The following is a 26200-nucleotide window of genomic DNA, read 5'->3' as shown; positions in this document are numbered from 1 at the left end:
ATTTGATGGCTATAAGAAGTTAACGAATAAGAATTTACGTCACACTGGTGGGTCCATAAAAGTACCGTACAATGATACTAACATACATGTTTAACTATAACACCAAGTACTGAACATGGACCTCTTTGTAGAGGAACCTCCGGGTGTTGAGAGTACAGATTTATTAATGTAATTAAACGGGTTTTAACACGAATAATTTTATGGTAAATAAAGGTCTCAACCTCTCTCGACGTTTCGACTAGGTTGCACTAGCCGTGGTCACGAGCTAACTCAATTCGTGACTACGGCTAGTCTAATCTGGTATTTTATGGTAAACAAAGGTGAATGCTTTTATTTACCATAAAATTGTTCTTGTTAAAACCCGTTTAACTGTAATAATGTATACTGAGCTATGTATACCGATATACTGAACATAAAACCGTCTCTTATAATTATTTCAATTTAAAATCTATGTCAATGGATAGTAATTTAGCTTTAAAAATGTTCTCCGTCAGTCTTTTTTTGTATTTTCTATATCTATTTCGGGATAATAAGCCACTACGCCACGATGCTCTTAAAGATAATTGAAACATATATAAATATTGGCATCTTAGTTTGCGGTACTTTCGTGGTTGGAGAAGCATCGATGGAATTATCAATCGACCTTGATCTAGCTTCAGAACAATTATTGTTGAGCGAACAAGTGGCTTATGGTAGCTTCGATCGCGTATTAGATGTGGTTGGATATTAACTAGTTATAATTTACCTATCTCATCATTTAATACAGCAACATTGTTATTATATCCATAGTTTTTATTAACGTTAAATATACATACTTCCATGTGTACAACATAGGTCATAAAATTTTTCAGAAAAAAAATCTCAAAACCGTGGTTCATTCCACAATCTCTTTATATAATGTAGTATGCGTGGTAGTAAACTACTCTAAATCGGTTATTAATTAACAGACGGTACATAGATAGCGTCTACAAATGTAAGCACGGACGAAGTTGCTGGCATCACTACTTTATAATCTTAACACAAATTCGCCAATATTTTATCTAATATAAGGATAACTCATAATTTTCCTCAAGTAACTACATCATGAAATCTTTAAAAAAATGTTATGAAAAGGTTTCTTTATAGCCCAAAGCGCACGTGACATAGTGTTTAGGAGTCTATTCTGTTTTACGTAATCAGATGGGAATTCATTGGATCAATGTTTTCGAAACAAAAATATACACAGTTGGATATAAAGTAACCAAGCGTAAATTTTTCTAATATACAAAAATATTTTAATAAAATATAGATAATATATTAGTTATAGATATAATAATATCGTATATATGTGTATCAATACACTTTTGATTTAAAAACTAAACATCGCTAAACATGTAAATCTTGTTCATGTTACTGTTAATATTGCATTGAAAAATAAAAGTAGATAATATTCATTACAATTTACATTTTAATAAAAAAAAACTCATTATAATTATGTGAAAATAAAAGGTCTTAAAGTTAAAAATAATATTTTTTAATTAAAAGATGTCGTATAACACTGAATATGTTTATTTTTCGAATCATTTACAAAGAATGTCAATAAAAATATTTTCTCAAACTTTAAAAGATCAAAGATAACTTGTTTATCGGTACTAGGTATTTCGATACACGTACACAGTAAATGAAATTAACAAAGTTTGCTTTGGTCAATTGGTATTTATTTCACGAAGATAAATAAGAAGGTCAAAGCAAGTTTTTCTTTGAAGTAAACGAGCAGAATCGCATTTTACCCGGTGGTTAATAATATCTGTAATAGTTCTTCAGTGTTGGAACATTGTCCCACGATCCCTCACGACTCACGACTGCCTGTTTACGCATCCTCGACCGTGATTTGTTGCCAGCCATTTTATTTGTCTTCCGTTTTTATTTTTTCCATCTCGCTAAACTCGCACTGTGCCTAAATTACATGGCTTTTCGTACGGAATGTAGGAGTACACAGTTTTAATTGAGAATCATATTTATTGTTTCAATATCGGATGTTTACGTTATTTTTTTACTGCTTTATTACTGTCTACTTTATTAATATTTCATTACGTTGTATACATTCAAATTCAATAGAAAAATTAAATGATTAAATTAATAAATCTACTAATATTTATAAAACTAAACATGATATTTTTTATCCCGTACAATATAATTCTCATTTAAAGGAATAGTTTTGCCAAATGTTTTTAATTAAATAAAGTGTAAGTATTATGATACTGTACATAGGATAAAATAAAAAAAGATTGGAAAGCAATGTCCTTAGCCAAAAACAATTCAGAACAATTGTTCACAATAACCACCCATAGGCTTTCATCAGTATTCATGAAAGATACGATGAAATAAAATAAATCATACAATGAAAAAGTAAATTTATTTGTAGGCGACTTTCGGCTGCAATAAAATCAGATTTAGACGGAGTCAACCATTCGCCTCAAAGACTGTTTCTCTTGTTATATATTTTGGGAGAGAAAATCACTTTAAGCGAACCTTTCAAGAAGAGTGCCAAGAGTAAAAGAATACTTAAACCAATTATACTGTTATAGCGAAATATAATGCAGTATAGAGATATCTTTAATCAAATACTGAATTTAAATAAAAGGGAGGTTTAAATCAAACTCGAGGACAGACCGGATAAATGTAAATTAATTTGAATGTCAAAAAGTACGTGTAATTTATTAAGTCGAAATTGTGTGATTTCGGGAAAAAAAATATTATAATTCAAAATATTATTATATTTAGATTTTTCAAAACTTTGGTAAGAGATGAATCTGTAATTGTGCCTATATAAATTTATAGTATTCAATGTTCTTATACTGCTTTTGATATATTAAGTAGCAAATATATATTTGTATTTATTTATATAGCATAGCATTGTTTAGAATTGTTATTGTTTTTTTTAGGAAATAAACGAGTTTACACTTTACCATCATGATGAAGTGATTACCACCGCCCACGTGCACGCCCGCTACGCCAGGGGAATTGCAGGTACATTACCAGCCTTTAAGAAGAAATAAGCTCTTTTCTTAAGGTTTCAATATCGTACTGGTTCGAATTAAATTGAGAAAGTGAAAATAGTATTGCTGGAAGGTGATTTCACAATGTGGTTGTACATGGCAGAAAGTTTCTAAAGAAACACAAGGTGGAGGATCGTCAATCATCCACATTATTAGGATGGTATTTTAGTTTCTGGCGGGTTTTAGTTGCGGAATGTTAAAATTCAGCAGCTGGTATTAAACTAAATCCTCAGAATACTCACCATGATATATGCACTAAAAATGCATAGTGATTCAGTAGATCGCTGAAGACAGTGGGTCGTATCTCTTACAAAGTCGTTGATGATTAATTGATGCTAACCGTTCGATTCCGAATGCGGTTAAATGGAATTAACTGGCACTTAACTAGAATTAACTGTCTTACTGTATTATTTTCAGTATGTGATAATAGTATTTCAAATGCGGCCGAATGTGTAATATATATATATATATATATACGTATATCTAATAGATTGTTCGATAATGAAAGCACCAAAAACAAATTAAATTAATATGAGAGATGTCAGTAGGCGCTCCTCTTCCCAAATAGAATTTGAAATACCCTGCGAAATGTGGGCATATGGAATTTTACATACACCGTGACATCGACGGATTACAATGTCCTAACTACCCCAATTTGGTATTACAGTCATGAAGGTATATTACTATAAATAGAAATTTATTTTTTTAAATCATACAGTAAATACATGCATTACCTCTCTCTCCGTAGTCTAAACCATTCCTAAAAGACATTATACCTAATAACAAAAAGACTTCAACATCGTAATACCTTTTCTAAGTGCTGTGTAAGCTTTTCTCGATAATATATTAGAATTGGAGTATTTTTCAGTCTTAAAATTGAATCTAATAAATTACAGATCTACAATCTAATATATTTATTCTTTATCTGATTATTATCTAAAATAACAATTATTAAGCTTTGTAATTTTCAAAATCACGCAATATTACCTAGTTAGCTTAAGTAGAAAATTTAGAGTTATGTGGGAAAAATAATATATATTACCATATATTGAAATATGATTGAAGAGAATGTCCAATAAAAATTTTGTTCCCTGTTTTTAACTTGAATAATTTCTTTTTTATGTAAATCTCCTGGAGCCCTCAAACACGTTTTGGGTAAATTTTGATATGATTATTCTAATCCTATGATAATGAGGAAGAGTAGGAACAACAAAAGGTATAAATTCTATTAAAAATAAGAACGCATATCTGTAGGTTGCAATTCAATATTTACTTTAAAAGTTATTAATTTAAAAGATACAAACGATATTAATAAATATAAAATATTTTTGAGAGATTACTTACGAACGAGTGTCGATGAAATTAAAATAAAATGCAAACTTTATTACTTCAGTTTGGTTACTTAATATCTTGAACTTGGAGGTACTACTGTACTATACTTAAATCAAATTATATATAGGAAACAAAAGATACATATTTATCGTACTAAATTGAGTTTTTGTAATTACTATTTTATTCACTGGAGACAGTCGCATAAAGCTTTGCGTCTGCAGATATATTTAATAAGCAAGTAAAAATTTACGCCTGCCTACTTAACCGTGTTTTACTATTCATTACCTCGAGTTTTCACTAAAATACAATACATATCGTGACTCTAATGCTATTGTATCATTTTCATACATTTTCGAAATGTATTTCTACGGCACGTATATAATTTAACATGAAAACTAAATTAAATATCGCATTTTGATAGGAACGTAGGACTTAATTGTGACTACTTATATAACTACTTGGCTTTGGTTTTCATCAAAATAACCGTGATAAATTATAAGAGTAAACGGTCAAGGGCGGAAAGGAACGGTAGCTGCATACCATTAATGGAAAGTAAGCTAGATGTCACCATTGTCGTTGTAAAATAATGAATAAAACTTGCTAGAAAAGAATATTTCACTTAATTGATCATAAATATATTCTATCATGTCTACACCAATTATTACTTAATTTCATGACAGAGAGACCAAGAGACGTATGAGTCTGATCATATGTCTCTTGTTCTCTCTGTCTCGTTAACGCGGGCTACAGAACAAAATTATCTGTAATACTGAAATTGTAATATTGGATTAAGTCTCATTATAAATTATGAATGTAATAAGTTTTTTTTATGTAATTGGAATGGAACAAACGGACCCTATCCGATGGTAAGTGGTAACCGTCACCTATATACGTAAACAACACTACGGAAATCACATTCTCATGTGAGGACCATGATATGACTCTTGCGTTACCATTTCAGAACACAGAAATATCATGTTTCTTATTGTGTGATTTCATTAGATGTTATTCTATTCAAAGTATAAAATGTACTTCTTAATTTAAGTAAATCAAGTTAACAATAAGATAAGAAAATTAAGGTCTTAATATGTTAAATAAGACCCTATGAACACTGCAGTCTTTCAGCTCGAGATTACGTAATGTTTCCATTTAAATTTTAAAGATTTTCAAGATACACCTACATCCAGGTTCTGTCTCCTTAGCTTCTGTTTTAATCTGATCGGTTCGTATCTCTCATAAAGGTTCAGAATGTGGTAGAAGATATAATATTTTATAATAAATGGAAGAAAATATTTTTTGTTTCATAATCATCAAAAGTATAAAGAAAGTTTAGTATAATCGAAAAAGGAATGTTTATTTTTTGTATCAACTTATTTGCCCATTCAATTGTTTAAACCAAATATTTGGGAAGCCATATGCATTTTATAATTATCTATTTTAAACAAATTAAATATATATTGCTTTATAATTAATAATATTTTTATGATTTGAAAATACTACCATATTATTATAATTATTAGTAATAATAATAATAGGTAGTAAGTATTTGTGAAAGTAAAGAAACACTAAGTAATAATTTATTACTTAGTGTATATTTACTTACACAAATTCATATATTTATCTAATAATATACGGATATCTACTTGAGAAGTACTGCATAATTGAGTAGATAAATATTAAAAAATCTTAAATTCCTTATGTGTAGGTTACTAACCTACGGTTAGTTAGTATTTAAAAATATTAAAAAAAACTCACAATTGCAAGATATCTAAAAATTAAAGTAATTTTAAAAGTATGGAAAATTAAGAAACTTATGTAACTTTCCATTTTATTAATTGAAAATGATCTAATTTATTTAAATAAAGGCATTCGGAACTGAAAAATATGTGTATCTCTCGATTTAAAGTTTTAACTTTAAGTGTTGACATCTTGAAGTATGTTATTTAATATTTTTTCACATCTGAGAAGAGAGTAAGTTTAGGAATAATATTTATATACTATACAGCATATGACTTACCACAGTCGGTCTACAGTGTCAACAGTAACTGCTGTCACCAGCCTTCACCAACACAGTAATCCTGACTATTATATAATGTCTTCACGAATAAAAATTTTCACAAATTATGAATAAATGCTTGACTAGTTAAGATAACGAACAGCAAATTCTAAATTTAAATAGTAGACTTGTTCTCGTACGGAGTGAGTGAAGGTGCGCAGGGGATGTAGCGCACACGTCTCAACCCTGCGAAGCTCGAACGGTGACTGAAGCTGAAATATTCGGTAGTTCCCGAGGGTAGCAATCCGCCGGCGTGAAGATAAAGTCCAGTAGTGCTTGCGCTAAGCAGATTACGAGCTTGTTTCGGATATCTCTATCCTCACTGTCGTACTTAACCGCTTATTGACGCGTTTGTAAGGTAAGAACCTCAAAAGATACCGGTTGGAATCTCGGCTTTGTAGATACTAAAAACTACTTTATATAATCCTTTTCAGTTAGGCCTAAAATAAACATTCGATTTACTAGACTGTCAAAGAAATGACGACTTTCTCGTGCGTATAGGTACTTAGCCGTGTTCGGATACATGGTACACGATGCAGCCTACAGCTTATCTATTCATATTTGCCTTAATAGTGAGGTTTATATGTCTAAATTATGATAATAGCTTCGTATCATCATCATCATCAATTTTAGCCTGGAAAACTGCTGAACAAAGGTCTCCCCTAAAAATCTTCAAGACGATCAGTCCTGCGCTGCTCGCATCCAACGCTTTCCAGCAATCTTGATCAGTTCGTCAGTTCACCTTGTCGGAGGCCTTGCCACGCTGACTCTTCCCGTCCGCGTATCACTTGAGGACTATATATATCCCCGAGTATATATGAATCGAGTATGTATGAATTATATTGTGACTTAACTCTCGAAAATATAATAATATTGATAATTTTGAAAGAAAATAACACATTAGGAAGTTCAGTTTTATCAGTTACCACCTGATCATAGAAATGGCAACTCATCAATAATATATTTTGTGACGTATTAATGATAGGTACAATTTATATGATCACATATTTTAACATTTTTGATTTTTACACGTAAAATGAGATTTTGACTTCGTTTCGTGCAAGGTTATTGAGCTATATAGATCCTTCTCAACACAATAGCCTCTATGGAAATGTACGCTTTGTAATGTAAAGATCAGGGATGAATCGAAGACATTAACAACAGATCTTGTGTTACTTTTTAGTAACGTATTTGTGAATTCTTTTATCGACGTTATTTTTGGGGTAGGTATTATATCCATATATATAGATATATTGGGCAATTGTAAAGATTTTTCTGAAAGTGTTAATTGTGTAGGTATATTTAAATATCAAATTTAATATTTAGATACGCCTACCCAATAAAGGTGGATATTTACTCATATCACTCATTCAAGTCAAGATTTCCAGATCCAGCTCAGGTTACAGATTCAAATAAAAAGAATTAACACAAACCTTTTTTAAAGTAAATTTGTTAATATTAGTTATTTATTTAGGCGTATATACCTAATATTAACTGAAAATACCGGACATAAACAATTATTTTCATTGTCGTTTAGTTTTAGTGTTAGTATTCAGTTAGTGCTCAGTATCTTATTAAAAGTTTAAAAATTTATTTCAGCTTACTCCAATAGATCAACATTATACCTATTCTAATAAAATATCTGTTGTCTTTTTGTAATTGATAACAGTAAGTTCATAGTTAGTCTAGTACATTAGGGTTATTAATATAATTGTATTTTGGCACTGAATAAAGATTCTTGCGTACATACACAATGCTCTATACTAATATATACACCATATACGTATCTAATGCCTTAGTAGACAAAGGAGATTTTGGCTGCAAACTGCAGAATTCCTCCTTATATCAGCTGCATATTTACACGGACAGGTATTGTCCATTGCATAGACGTATGTATTCCGTAATAATCCATGTTTGCAGAGCGTTAATGCATTAGTGAATTAATTATATTTAGACGTTACAATACGACAGTTATCAATGAAGAGTAATTAGAAGTATTATACATTTTAGACGCTAATTTAATGTGAACACATTTCATCAATAATATTTGAATATGGTTAAGAAACTATTATCATCTCTTGGTATAATTTAATTAGTTGCCGTTATTTTCTATAACTGATGAGTACACCAATCTGAAAAGCAGGTGAAATACTTATAATTTAAAGAATCTGAAATACTGATTTTTTTTTTGTTTTCATATATATTATATGATCAAGTGACCACGTAGTTTACATAATATATTTTTTTCATTAGATTCACATAAGTATTTTCCTTCATTTATTATTACTCTATGAACTGATGTCCCGCCAGCATATACTATTAGGACATGCGGGTCCATTTCATTATCATCAATTGAAAGTAAAAAAGTTATCCTGCGTACATAAATGAAATGATAAGCAGAATCCTATTAAGTAAAGGAAGGTCATGAGTCATCAAGTTCAATATAAAAGACGTATTAGTGTCTGATATTAATTTTTCTACAGTTATGACACCAATTTCATGCAAAGTTTTAGCATGTTAGCGAAATATGAAGTTATAATGAATAATCGCAAAAGTTGACGGAGTTTAAAATTGAACTGTCCGCATTTGGAGTGAATATTAATTTTGCGGATTCTAGTTGTCATTTATAACACAAAACGAATTTAATGTAATGTGCAGCAATTAATATTAAAGCTTTTAAAATTTATTGCACGAAAGAGATTAGGATTATGGGGATTATTTATTTAGAATATTTCCATATTAGTATATCATATTTATTACCAACCTTGAGGTTGAGTTTTACTTAAAATGATAGTTTTGATTATATTCAGAAACAAGCTTAGCCCACGACTTAGTTCGGCTGTACATTTAATTATTACCTACCCAAAGAGTTAAATTATAATTCTTCATTGTATTTATGCTTATATAGACATACATATACATATATATACACACATTTACACATACATACTATAGTTGTTCTTTAAAAATAATAAACTAACTTCTTTAACATATTTTGCTGCTTATAGGTTTCTAATTTTTTTTGCGATTTGTAAGTTAATCCTATTTTAGTTTAATAGTAAGTAAGTCAGACAAGCTAGTCAGAAAATAAATCAAAATTAAATCGCCCATAGAGACAAAATACAGCACCTCATTGTATTGTTTGCTCAAAACCACTGCTTTCCAGGTATAGCGCAGGGACATACGTGAGTACGCATGCAACAAGAACGCCGCATCCAATCAGCTCAACCCAATAGTAATAAAAGTAATAACCTGTGACAATTAAATATCTACTCGTAATCTACTAGTAAGTACTATGATTATTACGTATATAATCTTTGGTATTATAATCTAGCTATCATCATGCCAAACACTTGCTCGGTAAGATGTATTATAAAATACAGTTCTTGAAATATGTTGACTACAATACTACGGTTATCCTGTGATAAAAAAATAAATACACATCTAATACGTAGCTTATAAATAAATTCATCGATTACGATTCAGTCAGTAATTCTATCGCTCTTGTTACCTATCTGTCCAAGTGATGAAATTGTATTATGAGCATCATTAGGAATAAATTTGAGTGGCGACAAAAAGCCCTTAAAATTGCTTCTCATTTGTATAACAATAACCGTTCGCGACTGTATTTTTATTCTAAAAGCCGTTTTCCTCGTCGTCTTTCTCCTAACTCCATTACAAATTACATTTGCCAATAATATGATTTAAATGACAACTTTCCAATGGAGACAATGAATATCAAAGTTAATCGAAAGACACAATCAAGCTATTTATGTTTCTACCAATGTTTCTGTTGACTTTCTTAAGAAATTACTACAAACAGACATTCAGTTCTTTGTCAAAACTGTACAATAAATTGTGAACTTAAATTTGCAACATCAACACTGCAGAATAACTTGTTAAATTTATTTTATTGTTAACTTACAGTCGCTGAATTAATTGACCGATTCAGATAATTCACTTGTACAGTTCTTGTTTGTGAATGTTTTATATTATTCTATTGTTATAAAATGTAGTAAATGAGTTTATTGACTTTTTAATACCATCTGTCTAGCCTATGATATAACTGACTTGAAATAAAAATAATCTTTATTCAAATACACTTAATACAAGCACTTTTAAATAGTCAGAGTGCTTTTATTAAGTTTTTTTTACCATACACTTTAGATTTGATAAAACTTTTGAATATTATATTATCTGTGCTTTTGACTTTTATATACAATTATATACCATTATGTGTACCGCCAAACGTTGTTTTGTCCTATAAATTAAGATATCGCTATTAAAACACTGTGGTGGACTGTAAAATGAATAAAAAACAATAAAAAAGTTTTAGTATTCACCCTTATTACTTAGCGATATAAAAATAAATAACAAATTATTTTCAGACTGACCGAGTACCTATATATACAAATCGATTCAGTAGTTTAGGATTCTATCGCGGACAAAGAACATACTTTTCATATATTAAGGCACATTAAAATAAATCATGTTTTTAATTACAATTCTTATATAGGAAGACAATTACTCTATTCTTCAATATGTTTATAACAGAATATTCCTTAGATATTCATTATGCGTACAAATATTATGTACGTATTCTCCCTCGTTACATAAAAGATATGGAATTAACACAGTAGGTACCTACTGTACCTGTACATGTACCTGTACCTACTTCCTATAAGCTAGCTTTACTCAAATTATGATCAAAATGTTGGTGTCGAATTTCGGATATTTGAAGTCACGATCATTGAGATCTTTTTGAGACGTAACAACAAAGCCGTACACAAAACGCTCTGCTTTCTCACAGATAAGATCAAAGATTATATGATATCTTTGTAATTACTGACAGCTACCTTAAAGGTACGGTAGCAATATTAATCAATGTCCATCAGATAGAATGGCAAGGGTGACAAGACGTTTACCTTATTGCTAACAAGTTTCGGGACTTTAGAACTCGACAAATTGCCTATTCAGGATTTTCGGCACGATTTTTTGTAATTCATCTAACTTTTGGATACAAAATGAACTTAGTTCCAAACATTCAACAAGTTAAAGTACCTTGGACTACATACCATTTTATGTGAAAAAAAAAAAATGGTAGCTAATCTTCAACTGACGACTGAAATTGAAAACTAAGTAGTATACTTCGCAGAACCGAGTATTTGTGTACAAGTGGTCCTATCTATTTTGCTTCTTAGTATTTATATATTGATACTAGCTGACTCGGCAAACCTAGTTTGCCATATAAATTAATTAGTTATCGACTGAGAAAATTATTAAAGAACTTATATCGCTATTAAAAATAGGATTGATGATAGAAGGGCGAAAATTTAGGATTACGTGTATTTTTAATGCTGAATCACAAAAAAATAAATATTGTAATGTTTTTAAAAAAATAATTCAGTCTAGATACTCTTATTTTCAGACCTACTAAAAATACACAAAAAATTTCATAAGAATCGATCAAGCCTTTTCGGAAGAGTTTTGTTACAAAGACTGTGACACGAAAATTTTATACATTACATATGTTCTTATTTATTTATATATTTAATTTATCTACCCTTATGCGTTATTGCTTAACTACAGATCTCATGACTTACATATACTTAATTTCTTATAACATTTGACTCTACAAACGAGTTTGCAACATACCTGAGCAACCACAATACCAGGCGAATTTTAAGTGAGTTGATGGCTAAATGGTCATCAACATCAAGGAGGAATTAGCTATTTTCTTGAAGGTTTCAATATGGCATCGGTTTGGAAATATCTTTGCTAGAAGGCTATTGCGGTTGTGCTTAACAAAAATTTCGGAGAGGAGAAACGTACGGTGCGGGACCGCTATTCGTTTAGATATTTAGGATGGTATGTTAATTTCTAACGTAATGTGCGATGATGGAATTCTGAAGCTGGAATCTACCCAACTCGCGTAAAATGGAATCTAGATAAGATATTTATTAGAATACAGTAAGTATTATATATATTTGCCCGCAATTGTTTGTGCTTATGCGGTTTGACCTATATAACATATAAATAATAATATTAAGAGCATAATACATCTGGTATAGATTATTTATATATATATGTGATATTAGTTATACATATTTAGATTATGTGAAGGGTATTCTGATATATAAGTTATATCACTTCAAAACTTTATAGTAGTAGTATTGCTAAAGTTTCATAAAAATCGGTTTAGTAGTTATTGCGTAAAAGAATAGCAAACTTCTATCCATCCATACTCATAAACTTTCGCTTCTATAATATTAGTAAAATTATTTCAGCCAGTTAGCCATGTAAAGGTAACAAGCAGACGGACCTGCAGTCACACTTTCACATTTATAATAGTATTGAATTGAAGTTATAAGTACAAAGTGTCAACATCAATTGTAGTCACTTGTCGAAACGGCATGACAATTTAATCGGTTAAGGTTTGATTTCCCCATGAGGACCGAGGGACTTATTGTTCGCTCAAGTGGCATAGCCGTAATTTACACAACGACCTCACTACGAACAAGTTTCAACATTAAGTTACCCTAAGAAATCACGTTAATCACAAGTACCTATAAGTTACTTATCTAGAAGCAAATCTATTTAATCTGGTTTATGGAAAAATATTTGATGAATAGGGAATCATACATGTGGGATAGTTTCTCAAATTTGTTTAAATTAATAATGCCATTTCAGAAGTTGCCTGGCTATATTTCTTTGTCCGTACTATAGTCATATCCTAAATGTAAAAGTGCGTCTGATTGTTGGGTGAAACGCGTCTGTTGTTTATTTACACGACTAAATGGCTGAACTGAATGTACTGTTTGACATGAATATAGACTGTATTCAGAACAGACATAAGTTATCTTTTATTAAAAAAAAGGCAGACGACATTGCAGATAACAGCCAGTATCTTAGAGCCGCATATTACTTATATAGTGAGTACAATTGTCTAAAATTCATGTTTAAGTTTGAACAAACTCACTATCTTCTTACTACGTTGGTACGTAGATGTCGAAAAACACTAAAAAATAAATTGTTTTTATCAGGAGAGTCATTCCTAAGTTTATAAAAGTTCTTTATTCAAGTGAAAATAAATAATCGCTTGCTTAATTTAGTGTGTTTTATGATTTTTTTTGAGAAAAGACTGTTAGATTTTATAATCGGTTTTTTTTAAATATAAATTGAAGACAAAGTCAGAATTTTATTCTTTCGGCCACTAATTCATAATATGCCCGACAATCTAGTTTCACTAGCCTCTGGTGTAGAGAATAAATAGCAAAATATTCAACTGCAATATTGTTAGTATATCAGTTTTATTATTTTTTATTAATAACTTTCTGTCTTTGACTGCAATAATATAGTGTATTCTTTTGAGTATTGCAATTAGACAGGATATTTCTTAAATATTGAGAACATTAAAGTGGGTAATTCTATTACTAGTACCTTAAATACTTGTGGTAATTTATATAAGCAACGTAATATCATTGGCAATACTAAACAAAACGGGTTCTGTGTCCGATCAATATTAATTTTGTCACGTTGACTTTTTATTTAAGGAAGCATTATATTTATTATGTTCCCAGTAATTTTCTACCGCTCTCTTCATTATTATATTAAAAAGAATTAATTATTAAGTACGATTAAAATACCGGATAAAAGAAACGAGCGCTGAAAATCCTACAATTTACAATAATAATCGTAAATAATAAAATGAGTTGGAATACCTCCTTTGGCCGCGTTGTCAACGTGTTGGGGTGACATTTTATGTTTTCCTATCTCGTTCAGTCGGTTGTGTTTGGATGGATTTTAAAATACATATTCTGATTTTCTGTATTGTTATAATAATATTATCTATCTCACTGAAATGTATTATATATTATATTGATACACCATCCCTAATTTTGCTCATGTCCTTCTATTCTGATGCAATAAAGTGTAATAAATAAAAAATATATATATACTGTAGCTGCGAATATAAAAGTATCTAACATAAATCGTATTGGTAACTCACTCATTTGGTTTTGTCATAATTATAAATACTTTCCATATTGTAGTAAAATACAGCTAGAACCTACTTAAAATAAAATCCTGTATCTACCTAACCATGACCGCTAGTACATAGTAGTAGTATCTGACTAATATTAAAAATCTAATTTATTTTATACAAAGATTGAGTAAAATAATAATAATATCTTGCTAGTTTACTAACACTAAATAACAATTAGCCAATCAATCTAGACGATAGGGATAGTGATAAATAATTATTATGCGTATTAGAGGCCGGATGTATCCTATATGATTAAATGATTTTGACTTTGATTTTAATATCGTAGTCAAGAAAGGAGATCTACCAGCAGTAGGACATTAATATGCACTCCATTATCCTATTTTACCTGTATAAATTTTGTAAAACAAACAAATATGTTATATTGTTATATTCCCTAAACATAACCTCCGGCTAAAGTAAAGCAAATGTTAGAATTTGTAATATACAATACATTGTAAAGCCATTACAAATTGTAACATCTTTTGAACAGAATTGATAGCTTAATATATATCACAAATGTTAGAATTTGTAATATACAATACATTGTAAATACGTGCGAACTCAATAGAAATTCTATTAATACGTTGTTCAACAATATATTTATCATATAATCTCATGTAACCTGTAGTTTCATGCAGTGTCCATTACAAATTGTAACATCTTTTGAACAGAATTGATAGCTTAATATATATCACATATTATTTAATATATATTTTTATATTATCTTTTATAAAAAGAAATCATAACTATATAAATACAATATACCCAAACCAATATAAATAGTCATACTTACGAATATTTATTAAATAATATATTTATTATGAAAAACTGCACTTATTTATGATGTAATATTCAAATCCCATTATTTCATAGACGATTCGACTCAGCAGTGTTACGGGTCTGGAAATTCTTCAGAAGCGATTTGTCCCTTCTTGAAGAACAGAACCACCACACCCCTTTGCCATGCTTGAGGCGTTTTGCCCTCGAGGATAAAGGTAAACTCAGAAAATATATGTATTTTATGAGTTTACCTTTATTAATCAATCTCGTAAACGTATTAAACTAAATTTGTTGTACTTTTTAATTTCACCTATATTTACATATTAATGACACTAACGGCAGCAACAACAACCAAATGATATGAATGCTAATATCTAGAGAACATAACTTTATACAATGCTAGTATACTATTTATAACTCAGAGAAAAAACTACTACAAACACTAGCAAAACATTGTAGTCTGCTATCAATTAAAGCAAATGCCCTATTAAAGCAAATTATGCGGAATTAGTGATCTCGTGAGTAAAGGTACCCGTGTATCTACTCGTACTAATTATGCATGCTTAAATACACACATAAGCCATGCTTCTGTTATTATAACGTGATAATTCTATAGGAATAATTTATTGTTTATGGAATATATACTAATTGGGCAATTATAATAGGTAATATATATGTAGTTCTAAATTACTGTACCACTTCTAAAATCTAAAACAGTATGATAGCGTCCATTTGTTTTGTTAAATAGTCTTTTTGAGGATAAAGCAGCTCGAAGAAGCAAGTAACGATATTAACAGATATATCTTCCTCATATGAAATATCAGTGTTAAAAAATACTCATATTATTATGTCTACCTATTATAGTAAGCAGATCCATTAAGGACAGAGTACTACCATAAGTACTTGAATTAGCGGTCATTTATTGTTTGTAGTGTCGAATACAATCATTCATACTATGATTAGACTGTGAACTCTCTACTTCACAACTATAACATAGTGCAGATTGCATCTGTATTATAAGTATTCGTATATGTTCAATGTTAATCGTCACACTCATTCTTGAATGATGACCATGTGTAGCAAATACCATTGAGTAATTACAATTTTATATGTTGCTGTACTGATAGTGATAATAATACTAAAATCTTACTTAATTACTATTCTTTGTTTTTAATAAAAATCTTATTTTTTTATATCTTATTAATGGTGAAACAAATTGTAGTCGATCACTTTTTTTATAAATTAATATTAATAAATTCATTTTTGGCAGTTTAACGCCAGTCCTTCTATTTTATGGTATCATCTCGAAAATGTTGAACTGCTATAATGAATACAAAACTGTTGACACTCCAATCTTTTAAAATAATAATTACTAACAAATTAACAAATATTAAATCTTAAGTCTTAAATATTTAGTCATATTCGACGCACGTATGCACGCCAAAACAGGAGACCATCATAACTTTCCAACAGATGGGACATCAGCTTATTTGCTATTCCCATCACATAAAAACCTATTTGACAGAGAGGATAGATTAATTTATAAATGATAGCAATATATAGCAAGTATAAGTTTATTTGCGGACAACGTGATAATTTATTTTTCATATTCATTCATTTCTTTCTTGATATATGATAGCGTAGCGGCTTTTGTATTGATTGCCGCATGCATCCTCATGTAAAGTGCGAATACTGTAACTACCATATAGTAATTTTTGTAGCTGTGACGTGGTCGAGTGGAATAAGTAGTCATGCTCACTAAAATGTCCAGACATGTGACGGCGTGGTGGGCCGGGTCATTGGGCTCCCTAAAATATGGTCGAGCGCAGTGATGGCTGGCTCATCCGTCATACTCGTGAACGAGTGCTGCTTGTAGGGACTGGTCTGCTCTTATCACTAGACTGATTTAATCTTATTGTGTTTTTATATTTGAGCCTAAATAAATTAGTGCTGGTTGATAGTTTGTATTCACACGTTTCGACTTGTAAAATGTGAACTTACAAGGATTGTTTAAAAGAGCAACACACAAGTTTCTTGCTTATTCTTCTTGTGATGAGGCAGCTTTCCGAATAAGCGGTAGATTTAAAAAACTGTTGACTATTCAAAAGTGCTTAAATTAAGTTTATTTGAATAAATGATTTTCTATTCTATTCTATTCTATTCCTGTCTTACTAATATTATAAATGATAAAGTTTGAGAGTATAGATGGATGTTTGTGACTCTTTCACGCGAAAAATGTATATTCTGATTTATGTATATATAGCCCATAATTTCACGTGGGTGAAACTGCGGGCATAGTCAGACATATATACAGGAATGAACATTTTAACTATCCACATTTGTATGTCGCGGTTCAGTAAAAAGAATCTACAATTGTTAAAGGTAGTACGTACAAATGTATTTCGTATTTTCATTTCCTTTCCATAATATTTCTTTGTAAAAAAGTGTCAGTGTAATAACGTGCTATTTAATATATGTATATATATTTGAAAATGACTAATTGTTGCTAAGCTTTTTATTATGAAACATGATGAATGAGGGTTACAGGCTTGAATGTTTTTAATTAAAACCGTCGTCGCTTTGTAAACTACTCTTGGTCGCATGTCAGACATTGTTAAAGTAAAAATAAAAGGAATACAATATAAAATAGTAAACATAAAATGTACTTATTGTACATTTCTAAATGATTGTTTCGGAACGTTCTATAAAGCTAAGTAAATGCAAGTATGGTTTTTAATTATACTCGAAATAAATACTTAATATGTTTACCATATAAAATGTATAAATATAATTTTATTTCTATAATCGCATTATTCTTTGTAATTTTATTGTAGTTATTAAATTTAAATTTAAATTAACCAATATAACATATCTTTTATTTCAATTTAGTTGTAAGTATTTATTAACATAAAAAATATCATAAATTTTAATATTTATGTCTTATATATGTAATCGCAAATTATCGAAGATATATTTATATTCATTTAGCGAATAAATAATGGTAGATTTTCTATTTAATTTGTTACGTTATCACGACTAAACAGATAAACGGATCCTATTGACATTTAATATCAAAATCTCTAAAAACAGAGATCTAAAGTCGCAGATAACAGTAACTGTTAATGAAATTAAATAAAATTTTAAAATTTGTTATTATATATATCTCCTGCCTATATGATTAAGTACGTCATGGAGGCTACGAAGTAACTAGTTAAGTAATGAATTATACAAAATGATTTACGTCATTTAATAATATCATGTAATTTAATACTACAACTAGACTCATCTATCTATTATGGATAATTATAGATCATAATATTTCATGTTAACCGACTCCCAATTAAAGGGAAAAGCGTCTTTTCCTATTACTTGGGATTGGCTTGACATGTTCTTATATGTGTATTTATAGAGGTCAAAGCTATAATATTTTTAATCAACTTCAAAAAGTAGTTTCTCTATTTAATCATCACTTTTAGTATATATCATACGTTACTTCCATAATTGTGAAATGTTTCTGAAAATATTTGTCTTATTTAGTAAGGTTATTCCCATATTATAAATTTTGTAAATAGTGAAGATTAATTAAAAATACTTAAAAAAAGTCACGAATGATTTTGTCAAAATTTTAACTAATAGACAAGAAGGTAAAATCCTACAATAAGTAGTAACAGCTAGTATAGTTCCAAAACATTATTAATGATCCTCACTTAAGGTCTTTCTTTTTTCCGATAATGATTAAAAGAAGTTTATACTTTGATGTTACATCATACAACGTCTAAAATTGTGAAACTGAGTTTGCTAAATAAGATGTCAAGCAGGTGTTACGAAATATTACCGACATAAACCGTCTTACACCGGTGACAGCAATCTATTGCTCATATACATAATTATATTTTATACATGAATCACAACTATTATAGGAGCGAATACGAAATAACTATGCAAAATAATAGCATAAACAGAAAACAAATTAACTCCTAAGTGATTTATTAAATCACGTGTACAACTGTACATGACGTTTTCTGTTGCATCTCCATGATTATAACCATGGAACTGATAATTTTCATAGTCTATATATAACGAATGAGACTACAATAGCATTTATTCATTAGGACGGAACATTAGTCTCCAGTTCTGTGCTGAAACATAAATATGTTGTATTTTATTTGTTTCAACTTGTTGTTGCTAAATTACGTTAGTGCTGAGTCTTTACGTAAGTAGTTTAAAATATATAACAATTTTATAAAGGACATAGTTTTGATAAAAACGGTGTGTTGTGAATTACAATATTAAAAACTATTTTGAACAATACGAACTCTTATTTCTTAAATAAGTAACTAGCATTAACTCGATATTTACAATAATTATAAATACTATAAATGAAATAGAGTAGTTATTAAGTAGTTAATAGTTTAGTACTAAAATAATTCAATAATGTACACTAGACTATGCTACCGGTTTGCTAAGTGTATTATTAAATTATTCCTTTGCAATCCATTATTTATTCAGGTGTCATCTACAAATACATATACGGAGTGGTATACTACCTGTATTGATTTTTGAAGCTATGTAGTTACTTCATTATTATTATTACACTATATTCATTGTAATAAGAATATATTTATTGTATTATATATTCTAATTTTATTTATTTCAGCTGATTATATAAAATCTTGCTCCAGAAATGACCCTAACTTAAATGAATGTGCTTTAAAGTCTGCTAGGGAATCGCTTGAGCAATTTGCTCGAGGAGATACGAGCAGAAAGTTACCACCCTTGGACCCTTTGTACGTGTCTGAAATGACTGTGTACATCCCTAATGAGAATGGATTGAAATTAGTCTTCAAAGATAACTATTTTCATGGTCTATCTGATATGAAGTTGGAGAAATTAAAGTGAGTACTGAAACAAAGTAAAGTTTTTTACTCATATGTATGGTGTTATCATAAACTAAATAAATATTTTATGCAATACACAACTTATATCACGGGTAGGTATATTTCTCGTAACAGGTTACAACGTTATTAACTTTATTCAGATTGCTGAGTACCTGAATGATCGATCTTCACTCAGCTTTTATCATACGGGCCCTACTACGGTCTAAGAAAATATTACAATATATATATATATATTTAGTTACCAAAAAGATACTTTTTCGTTAGATAAACTGCGTCACTCGTGTACAATTTATACAATAACTAGCTACTCGCCCCGGCTTCGCACGGATGTACATGATTTATTATATATATAAAACTTCCTTTAGAATCACTCTAACTTTAAAAAAAACTGCAAACTGCTTCAAAATCCGTTGCGTAGTTTTAAAGATTTAAGCATAAATAGGGACAGACAGCGACAGCGACTTTGTTTTATACTACCTATGTAATAATGATTTCATAACAATATTACTAACTACTTTATACTTGTACATACATATGTATGTATAGTTATCGAAATATTGTATTCAATTCTGGTAGTTCGCAAATATGGATTTCGCAAAAATAATAGTTATATTAATAATAGTTAATGTTGTTGTTTATATTTTTAGAAAGACCAACTAAACTTTATTACTCAAGTCTTTTAGAATGTAAAGATTTTGTATATTATAAAAAACAAAATAATTTATATATGCACCATATTACAATAATAAAAAAATCGTATTGGTTCTACTGGTTGACACTGACTGCATTTATCTCTATAAGTATACACCTCATATCTCCATACTAATAATATTTTCAGCATATATTTTATATGAGTTTTTTAAGACTTTACTTTTTTGTACAGCAATTGATCTTTTGCCCTACAAAAAATATAAAAAAGTAACACGTTGTCAACTCTTCACCGTAAGAAAATAATATGGGTCTAAATATATATTCTATACATAAATATTTAAGTCTAAATATTTTTAACAACAAATTATGTAATCTTGAAATTGCTTGAAGATTTTCTCATTTATATAATTTATTTTATACAAATCTCTTTACAATTAGTTCTATTTTATGGTACACATTAATTAGGTCTTTAGTAACGAAAATTATTATCATTAATCATGTACCTGGCACAACTGAAAATAAAATCTGTGGGTACAATACTAATTAGCCAAGGGCTTTGTTATTTATTAAATTAACTACCATTCGTAAATAAGATAAGTTTAACATAGAAAACGCCTCCTAACAAACAGTAAAGTTTACAAAATAAATTATGTAATGAAATTGAAATGTATAATGTATATTAATATAGAATTTTATAAAATTAGCTAATAACCTAAATTTTTTTCTGAAAAAGATAACTGTAGATTTGCACTCATAATGATTAAAAAACAAACAAGTCGAGCGTTGACTGCAAGTGTAAAAATGATTGAGTAATATGTCTTTAGTTATTCCAGAAAAATTTCTGAACACATTGGTCTTACTTGTTCAATCAAACTCTTTATGGTATATTTAGTAATTATTATTTTATTTCGTAGCCTGTAATATGATGGTAAAAACCGATTCCATTACTTAGTACTCACGACCTCTATGTCTTTTTTATACCAGTGATGTGACAACAATCTATAATCATGCTCGTGATGGCCTCTTACAAAAGATATATATTCTTGAGAAGGGGAAGATGTAGATTGTAATAAGGACCGATCCTACTACTGCATGTCAGTTCAAACTCCACGTGAATTTATCACTGTTTCATTGACCTAGCTTCGTGCTCGTCTTATCTTCCTCCACCACCGTATACCGTTAGCGTAGATGCATAATTGCATGTTCACCTAAAAAAAAGTAATATTGTAATAAACTGTGAAATACTAGTATCCCCCTATTAATATTTTTCTGTTTCTCTCTCTCTCTCTCACACACACACACACACAAGTCAATAATAATAAGCTTAAGTTAATACCTTATTTTATTTTAATTAATTGTAAGAGGAGGCGAGAACTGGCACCTAAAATACAAGTTTCTACTTAGTTTAGGTACCAGGGAACAATTTAAATTGTAAATATTGCAAAATAAAAATTATTATTATTATTATTAATATAATTTTTTTGCTAACACTCTACTCTCGGTACTATTAATGAACTATATGCCCGACTAACGACGACGTCATGACTCACGGACAATTAGCTTTGGGCCTTTTAATTACGAATAATATTATGATGGCGCCTTAACTTAAAGGGGCCGTTCAAATAATTAGGCACAGCGATGATTCAATAAACACAAAAGGAGTAATGGAGTGAAAAACCTCGTAGTGATCTGGCGGATTTTATTCACGGCTGGAGGTTATTTTAGGTTTAGTCTAACTTTTATTTAGGTACTGCTTAGATAGACAATACATTTATATTACTAATATTATTTAGCAATAATTTATATAATTTTGAAAATAGAAAACAAGCACCATCATTTATCCGGAAAGCACAACACAATGTATGCAAAAAGTAGATTTAAGTACTTACTAATAATATGTATATGATCTGCGTTTCACCTTCAGCTGATTTGAAACCTATATTGTAAAATCATGTACCTATAATTTATTTTAAAATATTTATATAGTATAATCCATCTGAAAATTATCACAAAACTATTTCTGTACCAGAAATTATATATGTGAATCTGTGCATTAATAAAACATAAAGTGTTGCACGAAATCTTGCACTACTTGGATATCTGCATATTCATGGTTGCTTTTTCATGATGTATTATAAAGTACTTACCTTTTTCAATTGAATTTAATAATTGAATGATACTCATTTCAATTGCTATTAAATCGCCTTAAGTATCTATGTCCCTATCTTTATGGAAACATAACTAAAACTACTTTTATTTATTTTCAGATTTGATTTGAATAAAAAAGTGATATATACAAATGCTGTAGTCAATTTGGATGTACATAATAAGTATGATCTCAGTGGGAAACTTATGATAGTTCCAATTACATCTAATGGTGATTCTTCTATTAAATTAAGTAAGTATAGGTTTAAAGTTTTTTCATGACAGTCTACACTTGTACACATTATATATAAATGATCTGGTTTATATAATGGATTATTTATTTATTGCTTTACAAGTGTATACATTAAACTATTGTATCTCTCAGTTATTCTTTAATGCTGTAATAGTCTTTATGGTGAACTATTATTTTCTACAATTTAAGGAATTTACAAAATTTTTATTCATATTTTATATACGAAGGCAATTTGTTATATATTGAAACAAACTTTAGGTAAGGCCCAGAGCTAGGAAATACTAGGTTGAATTTTAAATTTTGTAGTTGTTTTTATACCGTGATTGATATCGACGGGGCATGGCTTTTAGTGTGGGATACGAATCGGGATTATTTATGACAAATTTACAAATTTCTTATATATAAATTCAGAGTAAAGTTAAGGTCCTTACATTTTTAAAATGAGGTTAAATTAACATGTAGATCTACGTATGCGATATGATACGTTGTTATAATATTCATAAGTATCCTTATACATTTCTTAATATTTATTCTGTAATATTTATTGAATTAAAGGATGTATCGTGTTCTAATATAGGGAGCGCTTAAATAATAATAAATAGGTTTTATCTATTTAGATACAATAGAGGAAAACATAAAGTACAATGTCGTCGTAGTGCTTAAATTTTGTTCATTTATCTTTGTCGAGAAGTAGCTTACTTTCATGATGCGTTCCAGTGATAGTGTGAATTATAGCAGTTAAATTACTGAATACTGTAGTACGGAACACAAGTAGATACTTTAAGATACGGATAGAAATGTACTTTCCGTATTAAAATCTTTCACAGGCTACAACCACTTACCATCTTCCAAGTCATATACTGATTTAGTATAATATATATATTTTACATCAAATTTATAAATAACATGGAAGAATTTATTTCCACATTTTTTATATTCTTTTTCTAATATTTTCAGAAAATACAGTGTTACAAATAAGTTTATGGTATGAACACGTGACTGGTCCAGATGGTAAAATACATTGGAAAATTATAAATCATGATATCAAATACAATATAGAAAAGGCTGTGTTTAGATTAGAAAATTTGCTCGGTGACAAAGCAATTGGTGAGTCTAAATATACTTACTATTATTTACTTAATAAAGAAATTATTCTGAAGTCTTGATTGATGATGATTCAAATATTTTCATGCGAAAATAAGTGGCGCTCGATTTTTCTCGAATTATTGAAAATACTGTTAAAATAACAAAAATAAAATGAACATCCGGTCCAAATTGTACATTACGTGTATCACGACAAAAAATATTCGACTAATGCATGCCTCTGTTTACTCCATCCAGAATTTAAGTTATGTAAATGTAGCTGAACCCATTGCGTATTCATTTCACTCCGTTATCCAAGATTCTATAACATCCGTGACCCAAAAATATACACCGGATGCAACTAATAATCAGCTTGTCATTCACATAACCCTTTCAATGTTCCGATCGCAATATTATTACGATGTTATTTACATAAGAAAAGCCTATTATTTTCAGTAAAGGCTATATTATCTACTATGCTAATATGGTTTAGTTACTTAGTATAGTGAATGAAGTTAGTTTGATAACAAACATATGTTATTAAACCGACTACTTTCTTTATTTTTATTTATGAAATATCCTAATTTGAATGGGTGACATATATATCATAGTATACATCATCACACTCATTTTGTGTGACAAAGTACAAAATAAATATTATATATTTAAATACAATATAAAATCATATGTATAATATAACAACTTTTCGAAACGAAAATAATTTAAATATTTTGCATCCCAATGCTTTATGGGAATAATTACGTTGTTTGCTAACAAATCCGCGAGTTCATGATGGATCAGCATCCAGGGCATTTTATGGGCACATAGCAATAAAACTGTGCAATTTATGAGCCGAAAGTGGTGATGGCAGTGTTTCATTTATGTATTTATTGATTATTGTTATGTCCACCATGTCACTGTATTCTTACGTACTGGGATTTATCGACATAAATATTTGTTTCAGTAAATTAATACACATGAAATACTTTACTTTTTTTTCGCACTACTCTAATGCTGTTGGCCGCAGCTGGCCGTTACAGCTTCACCGGACGATAGGAGGCGAGTGCAGATGGCACTCCAAACCCGCGGAATAACTTATTACGCGGAACAACTACCGCCTGACGGATACGACTTTAGTCTGGAGGGCACCGCTAGGGGTTCGAACCTCGGCTCAGGCCGTCGTAGTTACTGCCTTTGATTTGTACGGGGGATCTAACGGAGGGGCTAGAATATTTTACGCTTATCTCTTATTGCAGTAAACAAAAACAATGAAATGAAGAAAAATTCTAAATTAAACATTCTCTTGTGCTATTTCTATATTAGTCAGTTTAAGTCATACTTTAAATAGTTTCAATTGATTGCGTTTTACTTCTATATTATTCATTTATAGGTAACTGCTACTAGAACTTATTGGTGATAATACTGTGAATTTTAAACATCAAAATATTTTAAGTAACAAAATTTACAGTTACACTATATTATGACAGTTTGAGATTATGTTGTGTATTGTGTTTTGTGACCCTTCTATTAAGTAGCAACATTTAACTTTCATTCAATAACAATATATCTTAGTCTATATATATGCGATGACTGTATAGTATGCAAAACATATTTATTTATTACCTCTTATTTCTTTGGTAGCTATCAGATATTTTCATAATGTATATATTAGAATTGACTTATCGATCGATATCATTAATTTACTTTAGATTTGATAAACGTATTCTGTTGTTATGAAAACTTAATAAGACATATTTTTTATCTACAGGTGATCAAGTCAATTTGTTGCTGAATGAATTATGGCGGGAAATTGTAGCTGACGTCGGTCCGTCTGTCTGTAATTCACTAATTGAAGCCGTGGTGGAGACCTTAGGTGTATTACTAGCTCAAGTACCTTATGATGAACTAATGCCCGAATAA

General features: G+C 29.5%; 2 protein-coding genes across 2 annotated transcripts in view; one reads left to right on the top strand and one right to left on the bottom strand.

Annotated features, from left to right (window-relative positions):
- LOC131844981 (trace amine-associated receptor 8b) overlaps positions 1–6603 on the bottom strand; it is a 48503-nt gene extending 41900 nt beyond the window's left edge. Inside the window, exon 1 of the mRNA XM_059193989.1 lies at positions 6388–6603. The gene's annotated coding sequence lies outside the window, so the exon portion shown is untranslated. The remainder of the gene's footprint in view (positions 1–6387) is intronic.
- On the top strand, positions 116–26200 carry LOC131845007 (circadian clock-controlled protein daywake-like). The gene is made up of 7 exons (XM_059194018.1): positions 116–152; positions 594–718; positions 2925–3009; positions 19908–20145; positions 23067–23197; positions 24155–24304; positions 26049–26200. Exons 1-7 carry the CDS (start codon positions 116–118, stop codon positions 26198–26200), a joined length of 918 nt encoding a protein of 305 aa, XP_059050001.1.

This window comes from Achroia grisella, unplaced genomic scaffold, assembly GCF_030625045.1.
Source record: "Achroia grisella isolate CSIRO2021 unplaced genomic scaffold, CSIRO_AGI_Agris_v1 utg445, whole genome shotgun sequence".
Lineage (NCBI taxonomy): Eukaryota > Metazoa > Arthropoda > Insecta > Lepidoptera > Pyralidae > Achroia > Achroia grisella.
Note: the sequence above shows the minus strand (reverse complement) of the source record. Positions and strands in the feature narration are given on the sequence as shown.

What these genes read in the sequence shown, in the direction of transcription:
- LOC131845007 (XM_059194018.1), top strand. Translation starts at nt 116, where the DNA reads ATGGACCTCTTTGTAGAGGAACCTCCGGGTGTTGAGA. An exon ending in GGAACCTCCGGGTGTTGAGA is followed by an intron (nt 153 to 593) that starts GTACAGATTTAT and finishes TTGGCATCTTAG; the next exon opens with TTTGCGGTACTTTCGTGGTT. An exon ending in TCGATCGCGTATTAGATGTG is followed by an intron (nt 719 to 2,924) that starts GTTGGATATTAA and finishes TGTTTTTTTTAG; the next exon opens with GAAATAAACGAGTTTACACT.